Consider the following 26,296-nt stretch of genomic DNA (forward strand, 5'->3'; position numbering starts at 1 on the left):
AGCTCCTTGAAGTGCAAAACTAGGTTGCTTATTAAAGATTATTTTTTCTCCATTTAGGCATTTACCTTCATAAGCTTTTCTCCTAGGAATGCTTTGGCTATATTTTACAAGTTTTGGTATGTTGTATTTTCATTTTCATTTTCATTTGTCTCAAAATATTTTTTAAATTCCTTTTTGATACCTTCTTTTCCCTATTGGTTGTTCAGGGGTGTGTTGTTTAATTTCCATTTATTTAAACCTATTTTTACCTTAATTTTTACTTATTTACACCTTAATTTCCACTTATTTATACCACTTATTCTACTTATTTATTCACTTATTGATACCTAGTTTCATATCACGGTGGTCAGTGAAGATGCTTGATATAATTTCAGTTTGCTTTAATTTTCTAAGAGTTATTTTGTGACCTAATATATGTTCTATCTTGGAGAATGTTCCATGCGTGCTTTGGAAGAATGTTTATTCTGCTACTGTTGGGTGAAGTGTTCTGTATATGTTTGTTAGGTCTATTTGGTCTAAAATGTAATTAAAATCCAGTATTCACTTATTCAAAAAATAAAAATAAAAATAAAAAATAAAAGAGCAGGTGAGGAACTGGAGAGCACCTCCAAAAAGCCAAGACAATCAGAAGTGACTGCATAGCTTCTGCAGTGCTTGCCTTCCCCAAGCCTAAACTTTCCTCTTCACTGTCTGCAAGGCCCTCCTCTTGTCTCATTTCTCCTCTTTGTCTCGTTTTCATGGCCTCTCTTTTCCTCTCCTCCTTTGCTCTGCCTGGTCCCCTTTCCTGCTCAGCTGTCTTCCCCTCTTGACTGTGTCTTTCCCTTCATTCCTCATCTCTCCCCTTCTGGCTCAGTCAATCCCTATATGTCTCTGCCTCTTTCAGAATTAGTTGGTGTGGTACATGGAGGGTGGGGGCTAGGGTGCCTAGGGCTCTTTTGTGTGACATGACAACTCCTTCAAGCTCCTATGAATATTTCATTGCTCTAGTTCCCCCTCGCTGCCTCTGCCAGTGACAGGTGAGTGGAGGCTAAAACACAAGGATCTCCCCACTAATTCTTCCACAGCTCAGTGGCAGCAGCTTCAGACCTTGTGACACGCAGTGCCATATGGCAGCAGCCTCACATCTGGCACAGCCCTCACATCTGTCACCTGGCTGGCAGCCTCAGCAGGGAGGGTTTAGGAGCATGTGTGAACCTATTAGACAACATGTCTGAATATATTGACTATAGCTCCAGGAGGGAGGAGGGGACAGGGGAAGGGACAGCTGTATAGAGGGTCCTCTGCAGTTCCCTCTCTGAAGCATTATGGGGTTGGTCTTTTGCAAGGTGACTCTAGGCTTCCAGGTATTTGTGAAAGGAAAGATGACCTTGGTCTCTCCCCATGCTCCCTCCTGACCTGCTAGAATGGATGACAGGTGTCTCCATTCCAGCCCACTGGGGAAAAGCAACTGTTTGGACAACCAGAAAAAGAATCCAGATACCACCATGTTTTCCAGAAGATGCCTCTCCAAGCTCAGCTGAAGAGGAAGTTGCAGGGCCATGAAGACCTGCAAGGGAAATAGAGAGGAAGCCCTAGGAAAGTAACCAAATCATCTACCCAGGGACTCTCAGAGTGGGAAGGACTATTCAAAGTCACCCTGCCCATCCTCCTGCCCCTTGCCATTCTGAAAGGATAGTTGTCTACCCTTAAAAAATTCCTTCCCTGAGAAGGGATAGCTGTTGGATTTCCCACTGTCACTCCCCTAAAAAGGCTGGAGCCATGCCGTCTCCCATTCCTTCTTAGCTTGTAGCCCTCCCTGTACTCTTTCTTTGACTGCATTCTCTCTCTGACTTTGTCTTTGCACAGAGATGTTGAGGGGTTTCTCCCATGGGCCAGACTTCCCATTCAGAAACCTGCCTTTCACAGGCTGAGACACAAGCAGTAGGCATTTGATAATAAACTGCATGGAATGGCCAGAGGATTCTAATCTGTATGCCTCAAATTCACTTCTATTCATGCATTGGTTGATTTAAAAAATACTAAGCACTTAACTGTGTGCCAGGTATCATATCAAATGGAGGAGATATACTGTTGTAGAAAAAAGACAGAGTTCCTACTTTTATGGGGTTTAAAGCAAAATAATCACATAAGTGAATATATAACTACAAATTGTGATGAGTCTCCAGAATGAAATGAACAGGTTACAATAGTAGAGAATAACCAAGGTAAAGTTTCCAGGGAAGTTCTCTGTGAGGAGGTGATATTTAAGTGGAGACCTAAAGGATAAATTCACCCTTATGAAGAATGGGAAAAGAGGTTTCCAGGAAAAAGGAATACCAAGTGGAAACGCCTTAAGGTGGCAAAGACCTTGGTGTGTTGAGAAACTAAAAGGAGGCCAGGAGGGCCAGATTGTAGGCAAGAGGAAGAGTAGCATGGAGGGGTGGGGGAGTTGGCAGGTAGGGCAGAAAGAGATCACACAGGGCCTCGTGGGCCACACAAAAGGAGTTTGGATATTATTCGCTTGCAGTAGGAAATGTCTGAAGGGTTTTAAGCAGGGGAGTGACAGGATCTGATATGGACTTTTTGCAATATCTGTAGAGACCAGACTTGGAAGGGGGCAGCAGTGCATACAGGGAGACCAGTAAGGAGGCTGCTGCAGCAACTCACAGGAGAGATGATGGTGGCTTGAACTGGGTGACAGCCATGGAGAGGGAGAGAGCTGGTCAGATCCTGGATGAGCTTTCTTTTTGTCTTTTCCTATTTATTTATTTATTTATTTATTTGACAGAATCTTGCTCTGTCACCCAGGCTGGAGTTCAGTGGTGTGATCTCAGCTCACTGCAACCTCTGCCTCCCGAATTCAAGTGATTCTCCTGCCTCAGCCTCCCGAGTAGCTGGGATTACAGGTGCGTGCCACCACGCCCAGCTAATTTTTGTATTTTTAGTAGAGACAGGGTTTCACCATGTTGGCCAGGCTGATCTCAAACTTCTGACCTCAGGTGATCTGCCCACCTCAGCCTCCCAAAATACTGGGATTACAGGTGTGAGCCACTGTGCCTGGTCTTGGATGGGTTTTTAAGTTAACAGCTGACAATACTTATACAATACTGAGGGACTAGGTGGGGAGGTAAGGGAAAGAGAGAGACAGGCCTCAAGAATGACTCTCAGGTTTCTGGCTTAAGTAATTGAAGAGATGATGGTGCCATATGCTGAGATGAGGAAGGCTGAGGGAAGCCTAGGCTTGAGAGGGAAAATAAATCAAGAGTTCAGTTTTGGACATGATAAGTTTGAGATTCCTGTGAGGCATAAAAGTAAACATGTCAGAGTATATGAGTTTTGGAGCTCACAGAGGAGGTGTGGTTAGAATGCAAATTTGGGAGTTGTGTGAATATAGATTGTATTTAAAACCAGGGGACTGGATGAGATCACCTTAGGAAAGAGAGTAGAGAGAGACTAGAAGGCCTGGAACTGAGTTCCAAGGAGCCCCAATATCTAGTGATTAAGTAGGGGATGAGAAGCCCATGAAGGAGACTAAGAAAAAGTGGCCAGAGAGGTTGGAGGACAGTCTTGAGGTAGTCCTAGAAGCCAAGACAGGAGAATGTTTCAGCAAGGATGCAGTGGATAACTGTGTCTACAGCTATTGAGAAGTTGAGTAGGTAAGGACCAAGAGATGACCATGGAGGCCACTGGGGACCTTAACAAGAGCAACTCTGCAGAGTGATAGATGTGGAAGCTGGGGGATAGTGGATCGGGGAGCAAATAAGAGATGAAGTCTTGTGTCCTTAATGTAATGTCCTTAAAAGAAAAAAAAAGAGATGAAGTGGAGACATATGTGTAGAAAACGTTTTTGAGGAATTTTGTTGCCAAGGGGACGAGGAAAGTGAGGCAGACACTGCAAGGGAATTGTGGAGTAGAGGGAGGTGTATTTTCTTTGTTTTCTTAAGGATGGTTTATTTCCATCAGCATGCTAGCATAGTTCTGGAGTGGTGGAGAGATTAGTAATTTAGGGAAGAGAATGAATGCCCAAAGGAGTAAAATCCTTGAGAAGATGAGAGGGGATGGTACCAGAACATAAGTAAGGAGATTCGCCATGATAGAAGAAAAGAAACATCCTCCATTTCTTTTATTATACTTTAAATTTTAGGGTACATGTGCACAACGTGCAGGTTAGTTACATATGTATACATGTGTCATGTTGGTGTGCTGCACCCATTAACTCATCATTTAACATTAGGTATATCTACTAATGCTATCCCTCCCCCATCCCCTCACCCCACAGCAGTCCCCGGTGTGTGATGTTCCCCTTCCTGTGTCCATGTGTTCTCATTGTTCAATTCCCATGTATGAGTGAGAACACGCAGTGTTTGGTTTTTTGTCCTTGTGATAGTTTTCTGAGAATGATGGTTTCCAGCTTCATCCATGTCCCTACAACATGAACTCATCATTTTTTATGGCTGCATAGTATTCCATGGTGTACATGTGCCACATTTTCTTAATCCAGTCTATCGTTGTTGGACATTTGGGTTGGTTCCAAGTCTTCGCTATTGTGAATAGTGCCGCAATAAACATACGTGTGCATGTGTCTTTATAGCAGCATGTTTTATAATCCTTTGGGTATATACCCAGTAATGGGATGGCTGGGTCAAATGGTATTTCTAGTTCTAGATCCCTGAGGAATCGCCACACTGACTTCCACAATGATTGAACTAGTTTACAGTCCCACCAACAGCGTAAAAGTGTTCCTATTTTTCCACAACCTCTCCAGCACCTGTCGTTTCCTGACTTTTTAATGATCGCCATTCTAACTGGTGTGAGATGGTATCTCATTGTGGTTTTGATTGGCATTTCTCTGATGGCCAGTGATGATGAGCAAATGTCTTTTGGCTGCATGAATGTCTTCTTTTGAGAAGTGTCCGTTCATATCCTTTGCCCAGTTTTTGATGGGGTTGTTTGTTTTTTTCTTGTAAATTTGTTTGAGTTCATTGTAGATTCTGGATATTAGCCCTTTGTCAGATGAGTAGATTGCAAAAATTTTCTCCCATTCTGTAGGTTGCCTGTTCACTCTGATGGTAGTTTCTTTTGCTGTTCAGAAGCTCTTCAGTTTAATTAGATCCCATTTGTCAATTTTGGCTTTTGTTGCCATTGCTTTTGGTGTTTTAGACATGAAGTCCTTGCCCATGCCTATGTCCTGAATGGTATTGCCTAGGTTTTCTTCTAGAGTTTTTATGGTTTTAGGTCTAACATGTAAGTCTTTAATCCATCTTGAATTAATTTTTGTATAAGGTGTAAGGAAGGGATCCAGTTTCAGCTTTCTACATATGGCTAGCCAGTTTTCCCAGCACCAGTTATTAAATAGGGAATTCTTTCCCCATTTCTTGTTTTTGTCAAGTTTGTCAAAGATCAGATAGTTGTAGATATGCGCCATTATTTCTGAGGGCTCTGTTCTGTTCCATTGGTCTATATCTCTGTTTTGGTACCAGTACCTCCATTTTAATAGGGAAAAAATAAAACATGGGTACAGATGTAGACAGGGTAGTGTATAGATTTGGTGGTGGTAAGATCTGTGGGATGAGGTCGTCAGCTGAGATTTTTTGGGGAAAATGGAAAAGTGAGGAAGATGGAGGAGAGAGGGCGAGCGATGAAATAGTCATTTTAGAGACAGAGAAAGTGTTGACCATGGCCGGGCGTGGTGGCTCACGCCTGTAATCCCGGCACTTTGGGAGGCCGAGGAGGGCAGATCACCTGAGGTCAGGAGTTTGAGAGCAGCCTGGCCAACATGGCAAAACCTTGTCTCTACTAAAAAATACAAAAAATGGCCAGGCATAGGGGCAGGCGCCTGTAATCCCAGCTACACAGGAGGCTGAGGCAGGAGAATTGCTCGAACCTGGGAGGCGGAGGTTGCAGTGAGCCGAGATGGTGCCATTGCACTCCAGCCTGGGCATCAACAGCGAAACTCGGGGAAAAAAAAAAAAAAAGAAAGAAAAGAAAAGAAGGAAAGGAAGGAAGGAAAGAAGGAAGGGAGGAAGGAAGGAAGGAAGGAAGGAAGGAAGGAAGGAAGGAAGGAAGGAAGGAAGGAAGGGAGGGAGGGAGATAAATGGCCAGACAGCATTGAGAGCGTATACCCATGGATTTTAAAGTGAAATCCAGCTACCCAGTTGTGTGATTTTTCTCCAGCACCCTTCAGCTACCCCTTCAGCTACTTCATGCTACTGCAGGCATGGAGAATTGAGTTCATCAAGGGATGAGGTATAGCAGGGGAAGAGGAAGTAAGGAAGTTGAAGGTGTTTGGAAGAGAATGATCATAATGATAGACCAGGAACTCTAAGCTGGACATGAAGAGAAGTGAAAATAAAAAGGAACTTGAAGGAGAGTAAGAACGGTAATAAGTAGGAGAAAGTGCTGGCAGATGGGCATCTATGAAAAGGTGACATTTAAGCTGAGACCTAAAGGATGAAGAGCCAACTGTGTGAAAAATGAGAGAAGAGATTTCCAGGAAAAGGGAATATCAAGTGGGAAGTGAATAGGTGATCATGATGCATTCAGATGCTTCCTGCAGTGGGAGCCCTTGTGGAGGTAAACTGGAAGAACAGATGGTGTCGTAGAGAGTGGGATATTGGGCATTGAGATTTGGGGGTAGTGCAATATCTGATAACCCAAAGTCTAGGTAGGTGATCATGGAGTGAGTGAAGTGGAAGAAGCAATTGTTAGAGGTCTCCTCGTCACCCTGTGGATGTTGAATTCACCGATAATGATATCAAGAGTTGGAGTGGACATACCCATTAGAAAGGCTATTATAAAAAAAAAAGAAAAACACAGAAAATAATAAGTATTGCAATGTTGGCCAAAATGTGGAGAAATTGGAACCTTTGTGTATTGCTGGTGGGAACATAAATGGTACAGCTGCTGTGGAAAACAGTATGATGATTCCTCAAAAAGTAAAACATAGAATTACCTTACAATTCATCAGTTCCACTTCTGGGTGTGTACCCAAAAGAGTACAGGGGCTGCAACAGATATTTGTACACCCGTGTTCATAGCTACATTGTTCACAACAACCAAAAGGTAGAAACAACCCAAATATGCATCAACAGATTAATAAAATGTGATACATACATGCAATGGACTATTAGTCTTAAAAGGAAGGAAATTCTGACACATGCGGCAGTATGGATGAACCTTGAAGACATTATGCTAAGCAAAATATGCTAGTCACAAAAAGATATCATATGATTCCTCTTATATGAAATACCTACAGTAATCAAATTCATAGAGACAGAAAGTAGAATTGTGGCTTCCATGGGTTGGGAAGGGAGGGGGAATGAGGGATTACTGTTTAATGGGTACAGAGTTTCAGTTTGGGAAGATGAAAAAGTTGTGGAGATGGATGGTGGTAATGGTTGCATAATAATGTGAGTGTACTTAATGCTGTAAAACTGCACTTCTAAAAATGGTAGGCTGGGCATGGTGGTTCACACCTGTAATCCTGACATTTTGAGAGGCTGAGGTGGGTGGATTGCTTGAGCCCAAGAGTTCAAGACCAGCCTGGGCAATATGGCAAAACCCCATTTCTACAAAAAAAATATAAAAAATAGGCAGGGTGGCACACGCCTGTGGTCCCAGCTACTTGTGTGTCTGAGGTGGGGTTGCTTGAGCCTGGGAGGTCAAGGCTGAAGTGAGCTATGATTCTGCCACTGTACTCCAGCCTGGGCGACAGAGTGAGACCCTGTCTCAATCAATCGAATCAATCAATAATAAAAATGATTAAAATGGTAACTTTTATGTTATAGATATTTTACCATGATTTCTTTGAAGGAGTGGAAGGAAAGATCACATGTGACTGGGAACTAAAGTCCTCAGTGAATGTGGGACCAACTCAGGAAATCTGTAGATAACAATGAGGAGAAAGAGAGTGGTAGAGGTGGGCAGCAGGCAGGCTCCTCAAAGACGCAGGATATTTTGCAGAAAGAAGGAGGAGTAATGGCCTGGAGGCAGCACTGGCAAGCAAGGAGGACACTTATCTCACCTGCAGGTCCCGGAGGACTTGAATTTTGCAAAAGAAAAACAAAACAAAGCAAAACCAAAAACCCCAGTTTCCATTTGAGACGGCTGGTGGGGAAGTGGTGCCCTCAAGGAATACACAGGTCTCAACTGGGAAAGAAGGTGAAGGACACTTTCCAAGAATAAATTGAGGTTACAGGAGAGTTTGTTGTTGACTGAGAGTTCCAGTGGACACACTGGAAGGATTTGAAAGGGAGGAGAAAAATGGTATAAGAGTGTAAACAGACTGCTATGGGGAGGAAAGTCAGGGTTCTAAGGACCAGAGGCAAGTAGACTTCTTTCTGGTGGTGACTGAAGTGAACAGAAAGGCAAGGCCTTATGGGATGAGTCTCACATATGGGAGAGTGGGCTTAGAGGCATGTAGAAAGCCAGTTCTGGGGCTGGAGTCTCTGATAGGTGAGCCGCCGGGTGGGGGGGCTTCAAGGGAGGCTGCTCTTACAGACAGCATTGAAGCGGCCCTCAGTTCACTTAGGGAAGAGTAGTCTGCTGAATCCTCCTACGAAGCCTATCTCATTGCCTTCTAGAAAACTACTTTAGGCTGGGTGTGGTGGCTCATGTCTGAAATCCCAGCACTTTGGGAGGCTGAGGCGGGTGGATCGCTTGAGCCCAGGAGTTCGAGACCAGCCTAGCCAATATGGCAAAACCCTATCTCTACTAAAAATACAAAAAAAAAAAAAAAAATTAGCCAGGCATGGTGGCATGCACCTGTAGTCCCAGCTCCTGGGGAGGCTGAGGTGGGAGGATCATCTGAGCCCAGGAAGTCGAGGCTGCTGTGAGCTGTGATGGTTCCAGTGGGCAATGAGAGTGAGACGCCGTCTCAAAAACAAAACAACAACAACAACAACAAAACCCCTACTTTATGCACAGGTTCTTGGCACAAATTGTGGAAGATGATTGGCCCTGGAGTTAGGCAGACCTGGGTTCACATTTTGGTGCCACACAATATATATAGTTGTATATCCTTCAGCAAATTACTTAATCTCTCTTCCCAAATCTCAGTTTCCTTGTCTGTAAAATGGACATAATACCACCTAGCTCATGAGGTTATTGTGAAAATGGGGTGACATAATTTGTGGACAGCACCTGGAGCATAGTAAGTCCTCAGTAAATGGCAGCTGTTATTATTGTTTTCGGCACTGTCCCCTTTTTCAGCATTTTCCTCACTTTCCTCCCAGATGCCACTGTTCTCAGGCTGTCTTTCTGCTGACCAAACTCTTCAGTTGGACTTAAACAGTGCCCTGTCTTTCAGATCTTCTCTCTACTTTTACTCAGTGCAACCATATCTGTCTTATTTCATGTCAGTTTAGAGCCCTCCCTGTTCTCTCCTGGGGTAAATCTGATTCAACCAGCAAGTCCTTTGTTTGCATGAATTTACGTGTCCACAAAAGATAACATTTATGTTTTAACCCAGGCCTTCAATGCCATAACCCAGTGGAATAAAAGCACCCCAGTTTTCCCACCTGACTATAGCTCTTCCGTTGTCTAAAAATAGCACTCTTTTCAGTCCTGGCTTTTCAAAGTGTGGTCTGTGGACCAGCAGCTTGGGCACGACCCTGGAATTTGTTAGAGTCTCAGACCTTGCTCCAGACCTACTGCATCAGAATCATTTTAGCAATACTCCCAAGTGATTTGTATGTACTTTAACGTTTGAGCAGCACTACTAGAATAAGGAGCAGCTAGCCAAAATAACAGGCAAGGACTCCTTTACAGGAAGAAAGGTTTGTGCCCAAGCTCCTTACAAAAGGGCACCCAGAGCAGCTACTTCACAGCGCTGGGGATGGGCTGCCATCTCTGCCACCAGGGGAATGTTGCATCTCATGGGGGCCCAGCTGCTAGCCTGCCATGCTGGATCTCTAGGGCTTCCAGTAGAGTCAGGCTTCTGTTACCAGAATCAGAGGGTTAATTGGCCCCACATGGTTCCAAATCCTTCCAGTCTTGAGGGGAGTGACAAGACTCCCCAAGGAGCCAACCAAATGTAAAGAAAAAGGAGCCAAAGGCAAGGAGGGCTGGAGAACTAAAAGTGGATGCCTGGAAATTTAGCTGTTACATTTCCATCTTCCTGCATGAGAGCACAAGTAGAGAAAGCATCAGCTTAGAATCATTCCATATTCTTCTCGGTTCATTTGTCCTTTAGCCACATCTGCCTAGCAACAGTTGTTAGCATGAGCTCGAGCTACCAGTCCCTCTTTGGACAGTGATGGAGGGATCAGTTTAGCCCACGGAGGAATCAGGGCATCCAGAGGGAGCCAGGTTGTCTGGTAGTTGGGTCAGGGAAACAGCTGCCGGGAGAATGAGTGGACAGAGTGCGTTGCGGGGCTGTCTCTTAGAGGCAAGGAGTTGGGGGTAGGGCTTTGGCTGTCTGAAGCGGGTGAAGTTTATATTTGGCTCCCTTTCCCTGCTCCTCCAGCCACCCCGAATAATGCTATCAATAACATCACCACCTCTACATTTGTGTGATATGCTTAACCTTCCTAAGTGCTTCTGTAACCATGATCTCATTTCATTCTCCCAACAACGCAGAGTGAACAGGCTCAGAGACAGGTTAATTATGATGTGGGCTGAGCATACAGGCTGGGCTAGGACATAGAGTGCTGCTGACTGTAGGGTTGGGGCAGCTTGCAATGGAGACTCTGGATAGCCAGAGGGTCCAGGACCCTGAGTGGGAGCAGGTAGGGGGTGCTGCAATTGTGGGTCCTAGCATAGAGGTGTGGCCCCGGCTGGGCCACCAATGTGCTTAGCCACTGTGGGTCTGTGCCTCTTCATCTCCTACCTAGAAGGCTGGGATGGAGGAGGGACAGTCACCTAGCCTATTTGGCAGGACAGAGGAGATAATGGATGTGAAAGCATCTTTTCTCAAATGAAGTAATGAGTGTAAAAATGAAAAGAACCACACGAATATAAAATGTTGTTATCATTGGGCAGAAGAGAAAGGCTAGGCCCTTACCCAGGTCACTAAATAGAGAGAGCAAGCCTGGCACAAGGTGAGGGAATGCCTTTGGGGACTTTGGTAAGAAGGGGAGAGAATGAAGGCACTACATACTTTGGGGCAAACAACAGAAGCAAATAGCAGGCCTCAGAAACAAACCTCGTGTGGTGGCGGGGGGTGGGGGATAAGCATTGGCTGCTTCACAATTTTGTTCAGGGATGCCCTATTTGAAGGGACCAGAAGCCAAACATCTTTCAAAGTCAAATTGCCTGTTTCCCCCAGGAGGATAGTCATGTGACCCATGGACAGCTGAGCTCCTGTCATCCATCACTGCTTGCCTTCAGTGTCACTCCCAAGTCTCCAGGCACTTAGCAAATTTCAGAGGGACTGAGCTGCAGACACTGAAAAAGGCAAACCCCAGGAGGGAAGGTACAACTTCCATTTGAATTGTAAAATGGCCTTCTGGTCTGTTAATGGAGGTGTTTCTCCTCTGTCCCAAGATACCTGGGAGTGGTGTGAGGAAAGGGCTGCTTGCAGAATTGAAGGCAGTTAAGGGCAGTTAGTCCAGCTCAGTTAGGGACAACCCAGGGATGAATGTGCTCCAGCCACACCTGGAGACATGCCTGCAGCTATGAACCACATAGCTGGGCCTCCTGCAGGAAGATGGAATGCACCTATGGACAGAGTTTGGTTCTTGCCTCTCTCCCCAACTCTGCCCTTTCTTGGCCAGCGAGTACAATCCCCACTTCCTCCATGGAGTCTTCTCCAGCTTCTCCGCCCCATCTTCTGAACACCCAAGTTGGAACTTAGTTGTAGATCTCATCTATGAGTCTCAGCACTGTAATTCTCTTGTTCAGTATGCACACTTGTCTTTTCTCCCCCAGCTAGACTGAAAGCTCTTTGAGGGCAGAGACCTGTCACTTCTCCTGTGTCCCCCAGAGTGCTGGACTGTCTGAGTAGGCACTCGATAAATACTTGTTGATTAATTAATATGAGTCAAAAGAGTAAAGCAAAGCACTTGTGTCACAAAAGGCTGTTTGCTTATTGATTCCTCTGGCTCCAGGGGTGCCCATTTTCTTCAGAAGTGGTAGTACCTCAAGGCCCAATGGAAACTGAAATGTCCTCTGCTTCAAAAATGGAAAAAGGGGCAAAGGGGAGGCTGCAGTGGCAGGGATCAAGGGGGAGCGCTGAGCGTAAGACAATATCCCAAGCTCTCCTGCAGCACACCTGTGTCTGTCTTCCTTGCCGGAGTTCCTGCTCCCCACACCACAGTCTGCACAGCCTTCCCTGGCTGATGCCCATGTCGGAAATGAGCTGGTGCCATCCCAAGAAGTCCTTTTAGTGCCAACCAGTTCGGGTGGCACGAAGCAAAGGGCTCATTTTCCAAATAGCCCTAGGGGTGAGGCAAGACGGCGGCTGCAGGAAGATGTTCTCTGGCTCCCTTCAAGAAAAAGCTCCTGCCTGCCACCAGGAGCCGAAATGAAAGAGGCGCCAGCCTGTGGCCACCCTCAGAGGGTCCCTGTCCCAGGAGGGTGCCCGTCCAGGACACTAATCAGCCACGTTCCAGCTTCGGAGTGACTTTCTATTGAAAAGTGACCATTTATCTTAGTGCTGTGAGAGGGAAGGAGCAAGTTTCTGAATTTGCCTTTTGGAGACTTGACCTCATCCTAGCATCCCCTTCCACCTCCTGAAGGGGTGACAGACAGACTCCAAGCCAGCGTGAGGTATAGCCGGAGAGATCTCATATGATAGAGACAACTTCGGAGTTCTTTGCTGGACTATGAATTTCTCTTTTATACAATTATTCTAAATCTTTTCCCCTTCCCCTATCAATAGTCCTAAAGCTTCTCTCTAATTACTGAAACTGTGTCCTGATAAATAACCTAAATGGTTTGAAGCATTTGCTACTAATGAATTTGATATTCTTAGCTAATAAAGAATTGCATTGCTCTCAGCTGGGCTCGGTGGCTCACACCTGTAATCCCAGCACTTTGGGAGGCCGAGGCGAGTGGATCGACTGAGGTCGGGAGCTCAAGACCAGCCTCTGGCCAACATGGTGAAACCATGTCACTACTAAAAATATAAAAATTAGCCAGGCGTGGCAGCACGTGACTGTAATCCCAGCTACTCTCCTGGAGCCTGAGGCAGGAGAATTGCTTGAACCTGGGCGGTGGAGGTTGCAGTGAGCCGAGATCATGCCACTGCACTCCAGCTGGGGCAACAGAGGGAGACTCCATCCCAAAAAATAAAAGAAAAGAAAAAGAGAAAAAAAAAGAATTGCATTGCTCTCAGAGTGTCAAAACCTCCTACTTCTTTTACAAACCTTATACTAGTTTCATTAATCAGCTACTGGCCCTCTGTATCTTGTTCCAAAGGGCTCTGCCTGGAACCATAATTTTAGCAAATACACATACTGAGGCTAGAAAACTTAAATCCATCTATCTAGAAGGCCTAAAAGTCTGGGGCTGTAGTGGTGCCAGATGAGCAAGCTAAGGCTCTGGGTCACTTGGCCCTGGCCCTCTCTCCTCCATCTCCACCTGCCCTGCCCTTCTCCTTGACCATCCATTCCTCCTTTTACCTCCTTCCCTGGCCTTGGCACCAGTGCCATCACAGGCCTCAGTGTCCCTACACCCTTACCCTTCAGTGCTCTTCATTTGAATACTACACTCAGACCCCTTCTTGCCTGCAGTATGCCTCCCCTGGCCCTTGATGGAGAACATTTATGAAGCTCTTGTGGAATTCCTAAGCTTTAGTCACTTAAGTTGTGGGAATCGGGAGAACAATGTGTAATCTCTCCCCAGTGTTAGGGCAGTGATTTCTTTTCTCCCAGCTCCTCTGGGCTTTCAGGCCTGCTGGCAGCCCCAGGATGCAGCTCCCCTTCTGGCCAACAGGAACTCTTTTCCAGGTGTCTCATTAACTGAAAGAAGTTGGCATTATGGACAATTTTGGTCCCAGACATTAGCACATTTATTTATATATGCTACCTAAATAATTTATTTTTGTATATAACGTAAGATATATTCAAGTTTAAAATTGCATCAAGACGAGCCAGGCATGGTGGCTCACGCCTGTAATCCCAGCACTTTGGGAGGCTGAGGTGAGAGGATCACTTGAGGCCAGGAGTTCGAGACCAGCCTGGCCAACGTGGCGAAACCCCACCTCTACTAAAAATACAAAAATTAGCAAGGCGTGGTGGCACATGCCTGTAGTCCCAGCTACTCGCGAGGCTGAGGCAGGAGAATCGCTTGAACCCGGGAGGCGGAGGTTGCAGTGAGCCAAGATCGTGTCACTGCACTCCAAACTGGGTGACAGAGTCAGACTCTGTCTCAAAAAAAAATAAAAATTTTTTAAAAATTTAAAAATATTGCATCAGGGCTTCATGAAGATGCTCCATCTTCTGAAACAACTTCACATTTCTTCCGCCATTTACTTGCCTGTCTTGTGGTCTCTTCCTGCAAGGTTTTGGTTTCCTTTAGGGAGTTAATAGCTAAGTCAGTGGAGAATGACAGTTAACTTCTGCAGAATATTTGCATTGGGTTCCTTCTGGAGTTCCAATATCTGAGAGGAAGGGTCTGACTCTAATTTCAGGCTCATGACATCAGTTTCTTCTATTGACTCTAGCCCTAGAGACAGTAACTTCTACTTTCTAGATTTCTCTTTCTCCAATCTGAAATATGAGGCAGTCATCATCTCTGTTGGCTCCAGATGATGTAGGAAGCTAAGCTGTAAACTCCTGGGTGCCAGGGCCAGAACCCTAACCGGCGTCTCCCTGCTGGTTCTGAGGCTTAGTTCCCTGTGCATCTTGTTTTGCTCCCACCTTCCCTTTTCCCCAGTCATGTGATGCAGGAAGAGAGCGCAAATGATATGGAATGTGAGCAGCTGCCAGCAGAGATACTGCGACAAGTGACCATTCACCGAGACCCTATATATGGCTTTGGCTTCGTGGCTGGCAGTGAGAGGCCTGTGGTGGTTCGATCTGTGAGGCCAGGTAGGTGTCCCTCAGAGTGTCCCCCTAGCCCTGACTCCTGTCTCCCAACACCCACATATCTTCCCAAAAAGCAGAGCTTCCAAGCATTCTAACTGTCTTGCTGAAGAATTCATGAAGAATGATTGGAGACTTGCCAACCAATAACCGTGTGAGGGAGCTGGCCTTTCAAGACTGATAGACACAACCATTGAGGCTGTTTGGGGCCCTAGAAAAATGCTACAGTTGATTGCTTAACAGTGTCTGGGTCTTAATAAAGCTTCTCTTTGCATAGAACATTCATAAAAGAACCATAATGTCTTGCAAAAAAAAATGTACCTATTCTATTTAATTCAACAAGTATCTATAGATTGCCTACTCTAAGCCCAGCAGTGTTGTCGGGAAGTACAAGACACAGTTCCTGTTCTCAAGAACCTAACCATCAGGCTATGGAGACATGTACATACTCATGAAATAGGTCAGCCATTGAAGACCAGAATCAAGATACAGACCACAGGTGGGATAGGAGAGGAGAGGATAATGGAATATCTGAATGCTTGAGTGGCAGTAACAAACATCTACCATTGATTAAGCATCTACTTAATTATGTGCTTTACATAATATTGTTTAATTCTCACAGCCACTCCTGCAAGGTAAATAAGTAATATCATTCCCATTTTGCAAACGAGGAAACTGAGCATAATGAAAGAGAAATGGCTTGTCCAGTGTCACTCAGCTATAAAGCAACAGAGTCAGGGTTTGCACCTGGGCCTGTTTGATGCCATGCAGGGGAAGTAGGGCCTGAAAGGACCATGTGGGATGGAACAAGCAAAGCTCCACCTAAGCTATGAAGCCCTGCTATCATGAATGAAATGGGAAAAGACTGAAGTACTGTTTTGTTTCAAATCTGCTAGGCATTGACAAAAAAGACAGACGGAATGGAGCTTTATTCCTGACTTGCTGGGCCTGAGGCTTTAGATGTTTACAACAGTTTCTCGCTCAGTCAAGAGGAGCAGCCAGAGTACAAACTGGTCTTGCAGAAATTGGATGAATTTTGCAATCCTCCAAGGGAAAGAAAAAGATTTTTGTAAGCTCTCTCTTCAACTAGAGGGCACAGAGGAAAAAAAACACACACACACACAACAACAATTTAGTACAGGAGTCTGTGGCTAACCTACGGCTCCGGAGTCAGTCATGCAGTTTGACAAAAAGGTTTTGAATCTCTGATCAGAAATCAGATTTATCCTGGGAAAGAGGGACCAGCTAACACTCAGTAATAGACCACCAGGAGCCCCTACTTTAACTTCAAATGAGACAGAATCTGCACAGCTGAAGGAAGCCCCCAGGCCTAGAGGGGTTCAGCTGCCAAAGGTATAACAATGAAGAAGGAGTTGGAGGGGTGAAGAGAAGAAAAGCCCCAGGCACGGACCACAAAAAGCCATGAGGCTGGCATGCATAGCCCTATAAAAGCCCTATAAAAGGCTGACCCATAGTGCTGCTTCTGGCCCAGGTGGCTCCTGAATGCACAGGACTTGTTTGGTTCTTTATTTGAGGATGTAATAAAGACAAAAAAAGTATCCTACAGAGGAGCAATTATGGTTGATCAAGCCAACAAACCATTTGTGAAAGCAGTAGTAGACTGATGTTACCAGTGCCATCAAAGGGCCAAGGCCCATAAAGGAGGTTGAGCTCCATGAGGACCTCTTCTGTTAGACGGAAGAAAGGGAGGGGAGGGAAGGGAAGAAGAAGATAGAAAGAGTGGCCTCCACCTAAGAGACTGGCATTGTTGGCAGAAGTAGATAGAAGGAATGAAATGAGTTTAAGGAATTGTCCCTTGGATGGTATGATAACTATCATTTATCCAATTCTTAGCAACATCAATCAGCTGTTTTAAGTGCTGTATATTTATCATCTCATTCATCCTCCCAACATTTCTATGATGCATATGTACTGTTATTTTCCCATTTTATAGATGAGGTAAGAGAGACTCGGAGAGATTAAATGTCTTGCCCAAGGTCACACAACCAGTGAATCGCAGATTTGGAATTAGAGTCCAGGTCTGTCTGGCTGTAAAGAGTGTTCTGTTAGCCACCACACTTTGCTCCTGAAGCCAGTGCACTGTCAGGAGACTTGGCCTAGTGTGTTTAGGGCAATCGTTCCTCGAGCAATGAATCCTGCTGCCTGTGCTGGCACAGCCATCCTCAGCACATAGGTTCTACACTCCAGAGCCATTGAGCTGTGCTCAAGTGATGTATTTGTTGTGTATGTTCATGTTTTGGGAATTTGGGCAGCCCCCTTCTTTGGAGAGAGAGGGAGAAGTTGGGATCTGGCCCTTCAAGGTGGACACAAACAAGAGTCAAGGCTGGTTTGATACTGGGTCATGTCAGTGAACATTTCTTTCAAATTTGAGTCAGGCTGGTTCTGACTTCTCATTCTCCCCAAGTCTCTGAGAAGCTTTTCTCCAAGAAGATCTTTGCTAAACATCAGAAGCAGCATAGCCTTGTGGTACCCCTCTACCCTCACCCTTTGCCCCAACAAAGAAGGTACAGCCCTCAGATAGGTCTGCTTTCTTAACCTTGCAGTAGAAATGGGAAGGAGAGCCAGGCACAGTAGCTCACATCTGTAATCCCAGCACTTTGGGAGGCTGAGGTGGGTGGATCACCTGAGGTCAAGAGTTCAAGACCACTCTGGGCAACATGATGATGTTCCATCTCTACTAAAAATACAAAAATTAGCTGGGCGTGGTAGAGTGTACCTGTCATCCCAGCTACTCAGGAGGCTGAGGTGAGAGAATCTGTTGAACCTGGGAGGCGCAAGTTATCGTGAGCCGAGATCACGCCACTGCATTCTAGCCTGGGTGACAGAGTAAGACTCCATCTCAAAAAAATAAAAAAAGAAAAGAAAAGAAATGGGAGGGAGAGAAAACAAATATCCAACTGCCCAAGGGTATGTGCTTTGTTCCCCTCATTTACTGGACAGTGGCATTTCTCAGTGTTGAAAAAAAAAAATAACCCTTTAGGTCTTTTTCCTCTGTCCTCAGACAAGTGAATGCCTAAGTCCTTCCAGACTAGTAAGTATGAATAATATTCAAGTAGGAAGATCCTTCCTCCTCCTCCTTTCGCCTGACCACCTCCAGTAGTCTGGAAGTCATTCTTTGTACCTAAGCAAGTCCCGCCTATGAAATGGAAGTCTGTGTTCCTCGTTAAGAAGCAAGCCAGTAAAATGTTTATTGACCTCATCTGAGTTTGGGACCTTTTGCTACCAAACCATGCCCAGCTAAAGTGTTTTCATCCCACTTATCTTTCTGGGGCTCCCAAAAGCCCACCTGGTTCTAGAGCACCTCCCTTGCCTTCAAAGGCAGACTTAGCATTCTGTGTTTGGAACAGCACCCTGTAACTAGCTCTGGAGGGCTTTGGAATGCTTGCTCCTGAAGTCCAGAGCATGTCTTTCTTGGCATGGAACTAAAGGAGGTCCACTCCATTCTCTGTCTTCATTCCTCTGCCCTCTATCTGCTTATAGGCAGCAGCAGCAGCAGCAACAGTAGCAGAGAGCTCGAATAGCACCCCCTACACTACCACAGCTCAGCCTGCACCATCTCCAGGCCTCAGCATCCGCTTCAGCTCCTACAGGCACAGGGGACTTGCCCAGACCTGGACTTTCCCAGCAGTAACCCTAAGCCCTCACACCTCTCTCCTCTCCTTTGCAGGAGGCCCCTCTGAGAACAAGCTCCTGGCTGGTGACCAGATTGTGGCTATTAATGAGGAAGATGTGAGTGAAGCCCGGAGGGAGAGGCTCATAGAACTTATCAGGTAACAGGGGCCTCTTGGCAGGAGCTGATCAGTATCCCCACCCCTGACTCACCAATGACATGGGGCTACCACTATCCCCGCTCGCTCTGACAGTAGAATCCTTCCAGGCAGAGAAGCCCTATACAGGGCTCCTGGCTAACCCAGAACTTCAGGGGCCAGCTATTCAGGGTCAGCAGGAGCCTTCATACACACTGGCTTAGCATCTCCAATGATGTGAACAGACGCAAAGAACTCCCTGCTGGAGTCTCACCCCTACCTCCCTCCACCCGAACAATCTCTTCACCCCAGCCCCTTTGTTTTTGTCCAGTGGGACAGACCAAGTGACAGATGAGAATCAAGCCATTAAAAGAATATCCTAGATATGCACAGTGCAAGCAAGACATTGACCAACTCCCCCACTCCAGAAAAAACTCAGAATCCCTGGCCAGTGGGTTGAGGAAGAGAACCTCCCAATATGGATACTGTCCATAATGTTTGTGGCCCCTAAATGCCTCCCCAGATGGGAGCAGATGACAAAAGGAATGTTGTGGGATTACCACCGTTTGTACATGGAGAGTAATCACATTGTCTTTACGTGTCCCTTACCCCTATGCACATTACACACACACACACACACACACACACACACCATACACACTCTCCTACCCCACATTCACACCACATAAACACACCCTGGCATAGATTTGTTGAAAAGGAATTAGAGAATAAGAGGTAAAGGCTCCAAATTGCACGGGCTAACCTCAGTTTGGGGGAGCTTGGCTGTCTCACTACAAATGGAACCATGTACATGCTCGCTCTTTCTCTCACTCTCCTTTTCTCTCTCCCTCTCTCTTTCTCTCTCTCTCTCTCCTCCTCTCTCTCACCCCCTTGCATAGTCTGAGTTCATCTCTGCCTCCATCTCCTTCAAGTCCTCCTGGTTCAGAGTGTTTTCGTCCCACTCATCTTTCTGGGCTCCCAAAAGCCCACCTGGTCCCAGAGCTCTTCCCTTGCCTTCAAAGGCAGTCATAGCATTCTGTGTATGGAACAGCACCCTCTAACTAGCTCTGGAGGGCTTTGGAATGTTCCCTCCTGAAGTCCAGAGCATGTCTTCCTTGGCATGCTCCTTCCAGCTCAATACCATGAAATGTGTCTGTCCCTAATGACCTTTTCTTTGACTCTTCTCCAAGTTCAGTTGTCTGTTGCATTTCCCTACCCTCCACCCTCTGCTACCACACCAATATGAGGTGAGTTCTTTCTATCCTATTAGGGCATGTTGGGGTTTTTTTCAGCCTGGTCCCTCGAAAGTCACTGCTTTGTTTTTAGTAGATATCTTTGCACTCTAGAACAAGGTATGCTGATTTCGTGAGGGGTTCCAGAGCTCTTTCAGGGTTAAAGCAGAGCACACTCTTGATAACCTTGGGAGCCAGTGGATTATTCATTCATTCATTCATTCAGTCAGTCAGTCAATCAGCCGGTATTTATTATTGTCCTCGATGCACCAAGCACTATTCCACACACTGAAGATACAGCAGTGAATAAGACAGACAAAGATCCCTGGCTCACTGGAGTTTACATTTTAGTGAAAGGAGACATATCATAAGCAGAAAAGATTATAAGTAGTTCTACAACATATTAGAAGCTGATAAATGTTATTAAGAATAGAAAGTAGATCTAGGTAAAGAGGATCAGGAATGCTGGGCACAGTGGTGCAAAATGTAACTAAACAGTAGGGTCAATGTTGGCCTCATTGAAAGGTGACATTTGAAGAAAGACTTGAAGGAGGAAAAGGTGTTGGACAGAGAACAGCCAGTGCAAAGGCCCTAAGGCCAGGGGTGTGTTTGGCACAATTGTGGAACAGGGGAGAAGCCAGTAGGACTGGAGTTGGTAAGGAAAGAGGAGAGTTGTAGAAAATAAGTCCAGATAATGGAGAACCTTTGAAGCCACCATAGGGACTGTGGCTTTGTTATAAGTGAAATGAGGAGACATGGCAAGGGGCTGGAGGAGACGAGTCACATCATCCAACTTATGTTATGCCCCTTCGCTGTTCAAGATAAAGGATTTCCTTTAGTATTTTTCCTGGAGCATAACTCTTTACTTCTGGTAACTTCCCAAACCCTGGGGCTGATTAATCCCTGTAATTTGCCTCACCAAATGTGGGAGATGTTCAAAGTTCTTGAGCTGCGGGCCTTGGCATTTCTTGAATATCCAGAATCAAGGGCAGCTTCACTCTACTTCTTAAATGACTTTGTTCACATAAATATTTGAAAAGGGCCAACAAGGAGAGGGGAAGCTCCTTCAAGGCAAACTATTTCCATTTCTTTTAGTTCTTTTAAAAGATTATGTATTCCTGGGAGAGAATTTTCATACTTCACAGCCTGTTTGATCATTGGCATAATTCTTGCCGGAAGAGTTTCATATTCTTCATTCTTTTGAATATTTGCTATCTGGAGAGTTTTGGCTTCCATCTGTTGCTCCCTGGCTCTCTCTTTTGGTCCCTCAATTAAAACAAATCTGCTGAGTATGAGTCATGGTGACCGAATGACCTCCTTTGGGTTTTTCCTTTGAATTTCTCTTCTCACTTAAATACCAAATTGCCAATAATCATTGTACATGGTTCCCAGGACTCTCTGACTTTGAGTTCCATAATGCAGGCTTTTAGTTTTCCTTGAGAATTTTGTAGTCTACAGATAAAATTGCTACTAAGGTTTGGAGATTTCTACAGAGAGTATGTGAGAAGGAATATGAAAAGAAGACCTAAAAAATGACAACCCCAGAGGTAATGGTTATACCATCTTCGGATGCCTGTGTGAATTAATATGGATGGTTTGTGTCGGCCTCCACAAATGATGGGAGGTGAAGTGTCCATGCAGACACTCAGATTGCCCTCTATCCTAATCCATATACCTGAATGCAGCCAGGGGAAGATTCTGGTGTTACTTCTTGTACTAGATGAATACCTAGTGCGTGATACACTACTCTCCTATTCCCTCTTTTCTCTGTAGGAGCGCTAAGGAATTCATCGTTCTTACAGTTCTGCACACTCATCAGGTGAGTGAGCCTCTTTGCCATCTGCCCTTCCTCCTGACTGAGAAGAGATGACATTTCCATATTGGAAAGCAACAGTGATGGGGTTGGGGGTTCAGAGACTACAACCAACATATGAGCCAAGGATTTAGGAGCGAACTTAAAGAATACCTTCTGAACAGCATGTCTCTGCTCATGTCCAAAGCTGAGGATTTTGAAGGGCTGTGCTGTGCTGTGTTCTGTCCTGTGCCTTCTCCTTTACCCACTTAAGCTGCCCACTGCCTCAATTCCAAATACAGTTTCCACTTCTTTTTGGCTGTACTCCATTAAAATGTATCTGTCCAAAGTGAACTCTCATAAAGTCCTGGACGATGATAGGTGCCAATCTTATTCATTCATATAAGTTACCTACAATGTATGAGACACAGCACCATATGTGAGAGAATTTAATATAAAGTTGCTGGAGGGTACACTTGGACAAACAGATTCATCTTTGTCCTGGTACAGTCACTTAACCAGCTGTGTGACCTTGGATGAGTCAGTTCCCCATTCTGGACCTGTTTCATCATCTGTACATTGAGAGATTTAAAGTAGAACAGTGTTACCTAAACATGCCTGATCATAATAGTTGCCAGGACTACTTATTAAAAGTAAAAATTTCTAGCCCCTCTCCTCAAGAGTTGGATTTAGAAAGTTCAGTGTCCATTATTGGTTGTATCCTTAGAGCAATCTTAACTTAAATGCACAAACCCAGGTGCACAACTTCCATGTTGAAAATTCAGAGCCCTCACTCTACCTCCAGCCTACCTGTCCCCTTATTAATGTCCCAAACAGTCCTCTGCACTCCAGCATGGATGCCGTACCCTCAATGTATAGCCACAGGAGAGGTCACATCTGTTGGAGGTGAGGGACATGAAATCAGGGAAGGCTTCAAGGAGGAGGCTGCACCTGAGCTGGACCTTGAGGGATGGGGCAAGATTTTCCATAGAGAGATGACACAGCGAGGGATGGAACACAGGTGCACAGCTTGGGCTCACCAGGCAAGAGCAGGATTCAAATCAATCTTGGTTCAAACTAACTGCCTCTCCCCATGGCCCCCAGCTCCTAGACCTCTTCTGCATCAGTGTGAACTTCACTCACACACTCACATACTCACACACATATACAAACACACTGACACACACACACAATACATTCACACATTCATTCACAACCTCATGCATAATAGACTCACACATATCCTCACGCGTACACTCACACACATACACTCACCCACTCATACCCATACATATACATACACACACTACTCACATATACACGCACTCATGTGCTCTCTCACATATGTACACACAATGCTCCCAGGCAGATAGGCCTTTCTCAATTCCAGTTCTCTTGTCTCTGGGCAGGCAAGCCCCACCACTCCATTGTTGTTACCAATAGTCCCCTCCCCACCACTTTGCTGCACGTGTGCAGTTGCCTAGTGGGCAGTAGGCAGTCAGTCCCAACCTCCCAATCTCCTGTCTTGAAAACGACCACCAGTTCTCCCACTAAAACATGCTTGGTGTGTGGTTAGAATTTACTACTGTGATCAGAGACCCAGTGTGGGTTTACTTTGTTAGACAGGTCTTCTCAAATCTCACCTTGCAGAAGCCTTCCTTGAGTACCCTTTCTAAAATAGCATCTACCTTCAGTATCTTCTGATACTGCTTACTTTTTCATCAGAGCTGAAATATTATATTTTTTAACTTTTCTTTTGAAATAATTATAGATCACAAGAAGTTGCAACGATAGCACAGAGATATACCATGTACTTGTTACCCTGTTTCTCCCAGTGGTTATATCTTACATAACTATGTGCAATAGGCTGGGTGCAGTGGCTCACACCTGTAATCCCAGCACTTTAGGAGGCCGAGGCAGGTCGGTCACTTGAGGCCAGGAGTTTGAGACCAGCCTGGCCAACATGGTGAAATCCTGTCCCTACACAAAATACAAAAAAATTAGGCTAGGATGGTGGAACGCACCTGTAGTCCCAGCTACTCAGGAGGCTAAGGCACGAGAATTGTTTGAACCTGGGAGGCAGAGGTTGCAGTGAGCTGAGATTGCACCACTGCACTCCAGCCTGGGTGACACAGTGAGACTCCATCTCAAAAAAAAAAAAAAAAAAAAAAAAGCAAAACAAAACAAAAACTATGTGCAATAGCAAAACCAGGAAATCAACAGTGATACAACATATGTATATGATTCAATGTGAATTTATCACATGTGGGTTTATGTATCCACCAACACAGTAAAGATACCCCATTTACCATAATATTGTTATTATACGTTGCATGCCTGTGTCAAAGTATCTTATGTACCCTAGACATATATATACCTACTATGCACTCACAAAAATTTAAAACTTAAAAAAGTCACTGGACAAGTCTGTCACCAAAAGGATTCCTCATGTTGTCCTTTTATAACCACACTCACTTCACCCCCTACACCCAATCCCTGTCAACTACTTTACATTTCCTTAATTTTATTTCAAAAATATTATATAAATGGAAGCAAGGCACTGTGGCTCCTGTCTGGAATTCCAGATACTTGGGAGGCTGAGATGGGAGGATCACTTGAGGTCAGGAATTTGAGATCAGCCTGAATAGCATAGAATGAGAACTCGTCTCTAAAAATTTTCTTTTTAATTTAGCTAGGTGTGGTAGTGCACACCTGTAGTCCCAGCTACCTGAGAGGCTGAGGCAGGAGGATTGCTTGAGCCCAGGTATTGGAGACTGCTTTGAGCTATGATAGCACCACTGTACTCCAGCCTGGGCAACAGAGTGAGACCACTTCTCTAAAAAACAAACAAAAATAATATATAAATATAATTATATAATATGTAACCTTTGGGGGTTGACTTTCTTCACTTAGCAAAATGTCCTCGAGATTCATCCAGCTTGTTGCATGTATCAATATTTTGTTCCGTTTTATTGCTGAGTAGTACCCCACGGTATTCCATGGTGTGGATGTACCAGTTTGTTTAATCATGTACCCATTGAAGGGCATCTGGGTTGTTTCCAGTTTTGGGCTACTACAAATAAAGCTGCTATAATATTTGTGTACAGGATTTTTGTGGGCATAAGTTTTCATTTCTCTGAGATAAATGCCCAAGAGTACGATTGCTGGGTCAAATAGTAAGTGTATATTTAGCCTATTAAAAAACTGCCAGACTGGTTTTCAAAGTGGCTGTGCCATTTTACATTCCCATGAGATATTATATTTACATGTTTATTGTCTCTGTCCCTCATTAGAATGTCAGCTCCATGAGGGTAGAGACTGTGTTTTGTTACTGCTGTATCCCCAGCACCTGGCACAGAGTAGGTGCTAATAAATATTGGTTGAAGGAATGAAGAAAACCCAGTTTCCAGCCAACAAAGCAACCTAAACAAAACTCAAGTGTCCAAACTTAGGTGCAGAATAAAGGGCGTAACACTCACCCCAATCTCTATCTCAACTTTCCCATCCCAGTGCCTCCAACATTTTCTTACCCCCTGTTCTGCTCACTCTGCAGGTCCCAACCCATGGCCCCTTTGCTGCGGCCAGGCTGATTTCCTTCTCCTTCTTAGGTACATTTCCTTCTTAGTTCTTACTGCCCTGTGGACTTTTGTCCTTGTGCTATTCCACATCTCTTCTAATACATGTCTGTTTCTTTTAAGACCTTGTTTGATACTCATGTTCTCCAAACAGCTTTGCCTGACTAATCTCAATGAGCATTTCCCTAATTTGTTCATTCACTCATCAAGCATTTATTAAATACCTACTATTCTGGACACTCTTCTAGGCTGGGAATATAGCAGCGCACAGGACAAACATGGTCCCTGCACTCACAGAGCTTACATTCTAGTTCTCAGTCTTGTGATCTCTAAATCCTTGGAGCATAGAAGTGGACGAGTACACACACACAGGGCTAATTGTCAAAACATTTAATGACCTGTGCAGTAGGAGCCAATCCAGTCAAAATATAAGCCAGTAATAGCACCGGAGCAGAGTCTCGAAGGCCTCCTAATTGTGCCAGATGTTAACCCTGTAGTTGATCTACATTTGTAAGGAGGTCCAGGGGGAGAGGTCAGGTGGCATCCAGGAAGCATAGGGCAGTGTCTACTTACCAATCAGTGTGAAAGAATCTCTCTGTATTTTACAACTGGTATGGCCATCCCAGTGCATCCCAATTGAATGTCAGCCTTACATACATGTGCAGTCGATCCTCAGTATTTGCAGATTCCCTATTTGCAAATTTGCCTACTCCCAAAAATTTATTTATAACCCCCAAAATCAATACTCACGGCACTTTCCTGGTCATTTGCAGACATGTGCAGAGTGTGAAAATTTTGATTTACCCAATGCCCACGTTCCCAGCCGAGGTTGGACAAGGTGATGCTCTGCCTTCTTGTGTCAGTTCTCATACAGAGGTAATCAGAGGATGGAGACGACAGGGGGCAGTGCAGTGTAGTGCAAGAAACAAACTGCAGTTCTGGGGCCAGTTGGACGGGGTTTGAATCTTGACTCTGGCACCTGTGA

The 26,296-nt window shown here is 45.0% G+C and overlaps 1 protein-coding gene across 1 annotated transcript in view; it reads left to right on the forward strand.

Moving 5' to 3' along the window:
* The first annotated feature begins 10,658 nt into the window (after positions 1 to 10,658).
* Positions 10,659 to 26,296, forward strand: part of FRMPD3 (FERM and PDZ domain containing 3) — an 82,086-nt gene continuing 66,448 nt past the window's right edge. Inside the window, exons 1-5 of the mRNA XM_055268646.2 lie at positions 10,659 to 10,692; positions 13,811 to 13,868; positions 14,797 to 14,951; positions 18,634 to 18,736; positions 21,718 to 21,763. Of these exons, the coding sequence (XP_055124621.1) occupies positions 10,659 to 10,692; positions 13,811 to 13,868; positions 14,797 to 14,951; positions 18,634 to 18,736; positions 21,718 to 21,763 (396 nt within the window). The remainder of the gene's footprint in view (positions 10,693 to 13,810; positions 13,869 to 14,796; positions 14,952 to 18,633; positions 18,737 to 21,717; positions 21,764 to 26,296) is intronic.

The sequence above is a fragment of the Symphalangus syndactylus genome, chromosome X (genome assembly GCF_028878055.3).
Source record: "Symphalangus syndactylus isolate Jambi chromosome X, NHGRI_mSymSyn1-v2.1_pri, whole genome shotgun sequence".
In the NCBI taxonomy this organism is placed as follows: Eukaryota; Metazoa; Chordata; class Mammalia; order Primates; family Hylobatidae; genus Symphalangus; species Symphalangus syndactylus.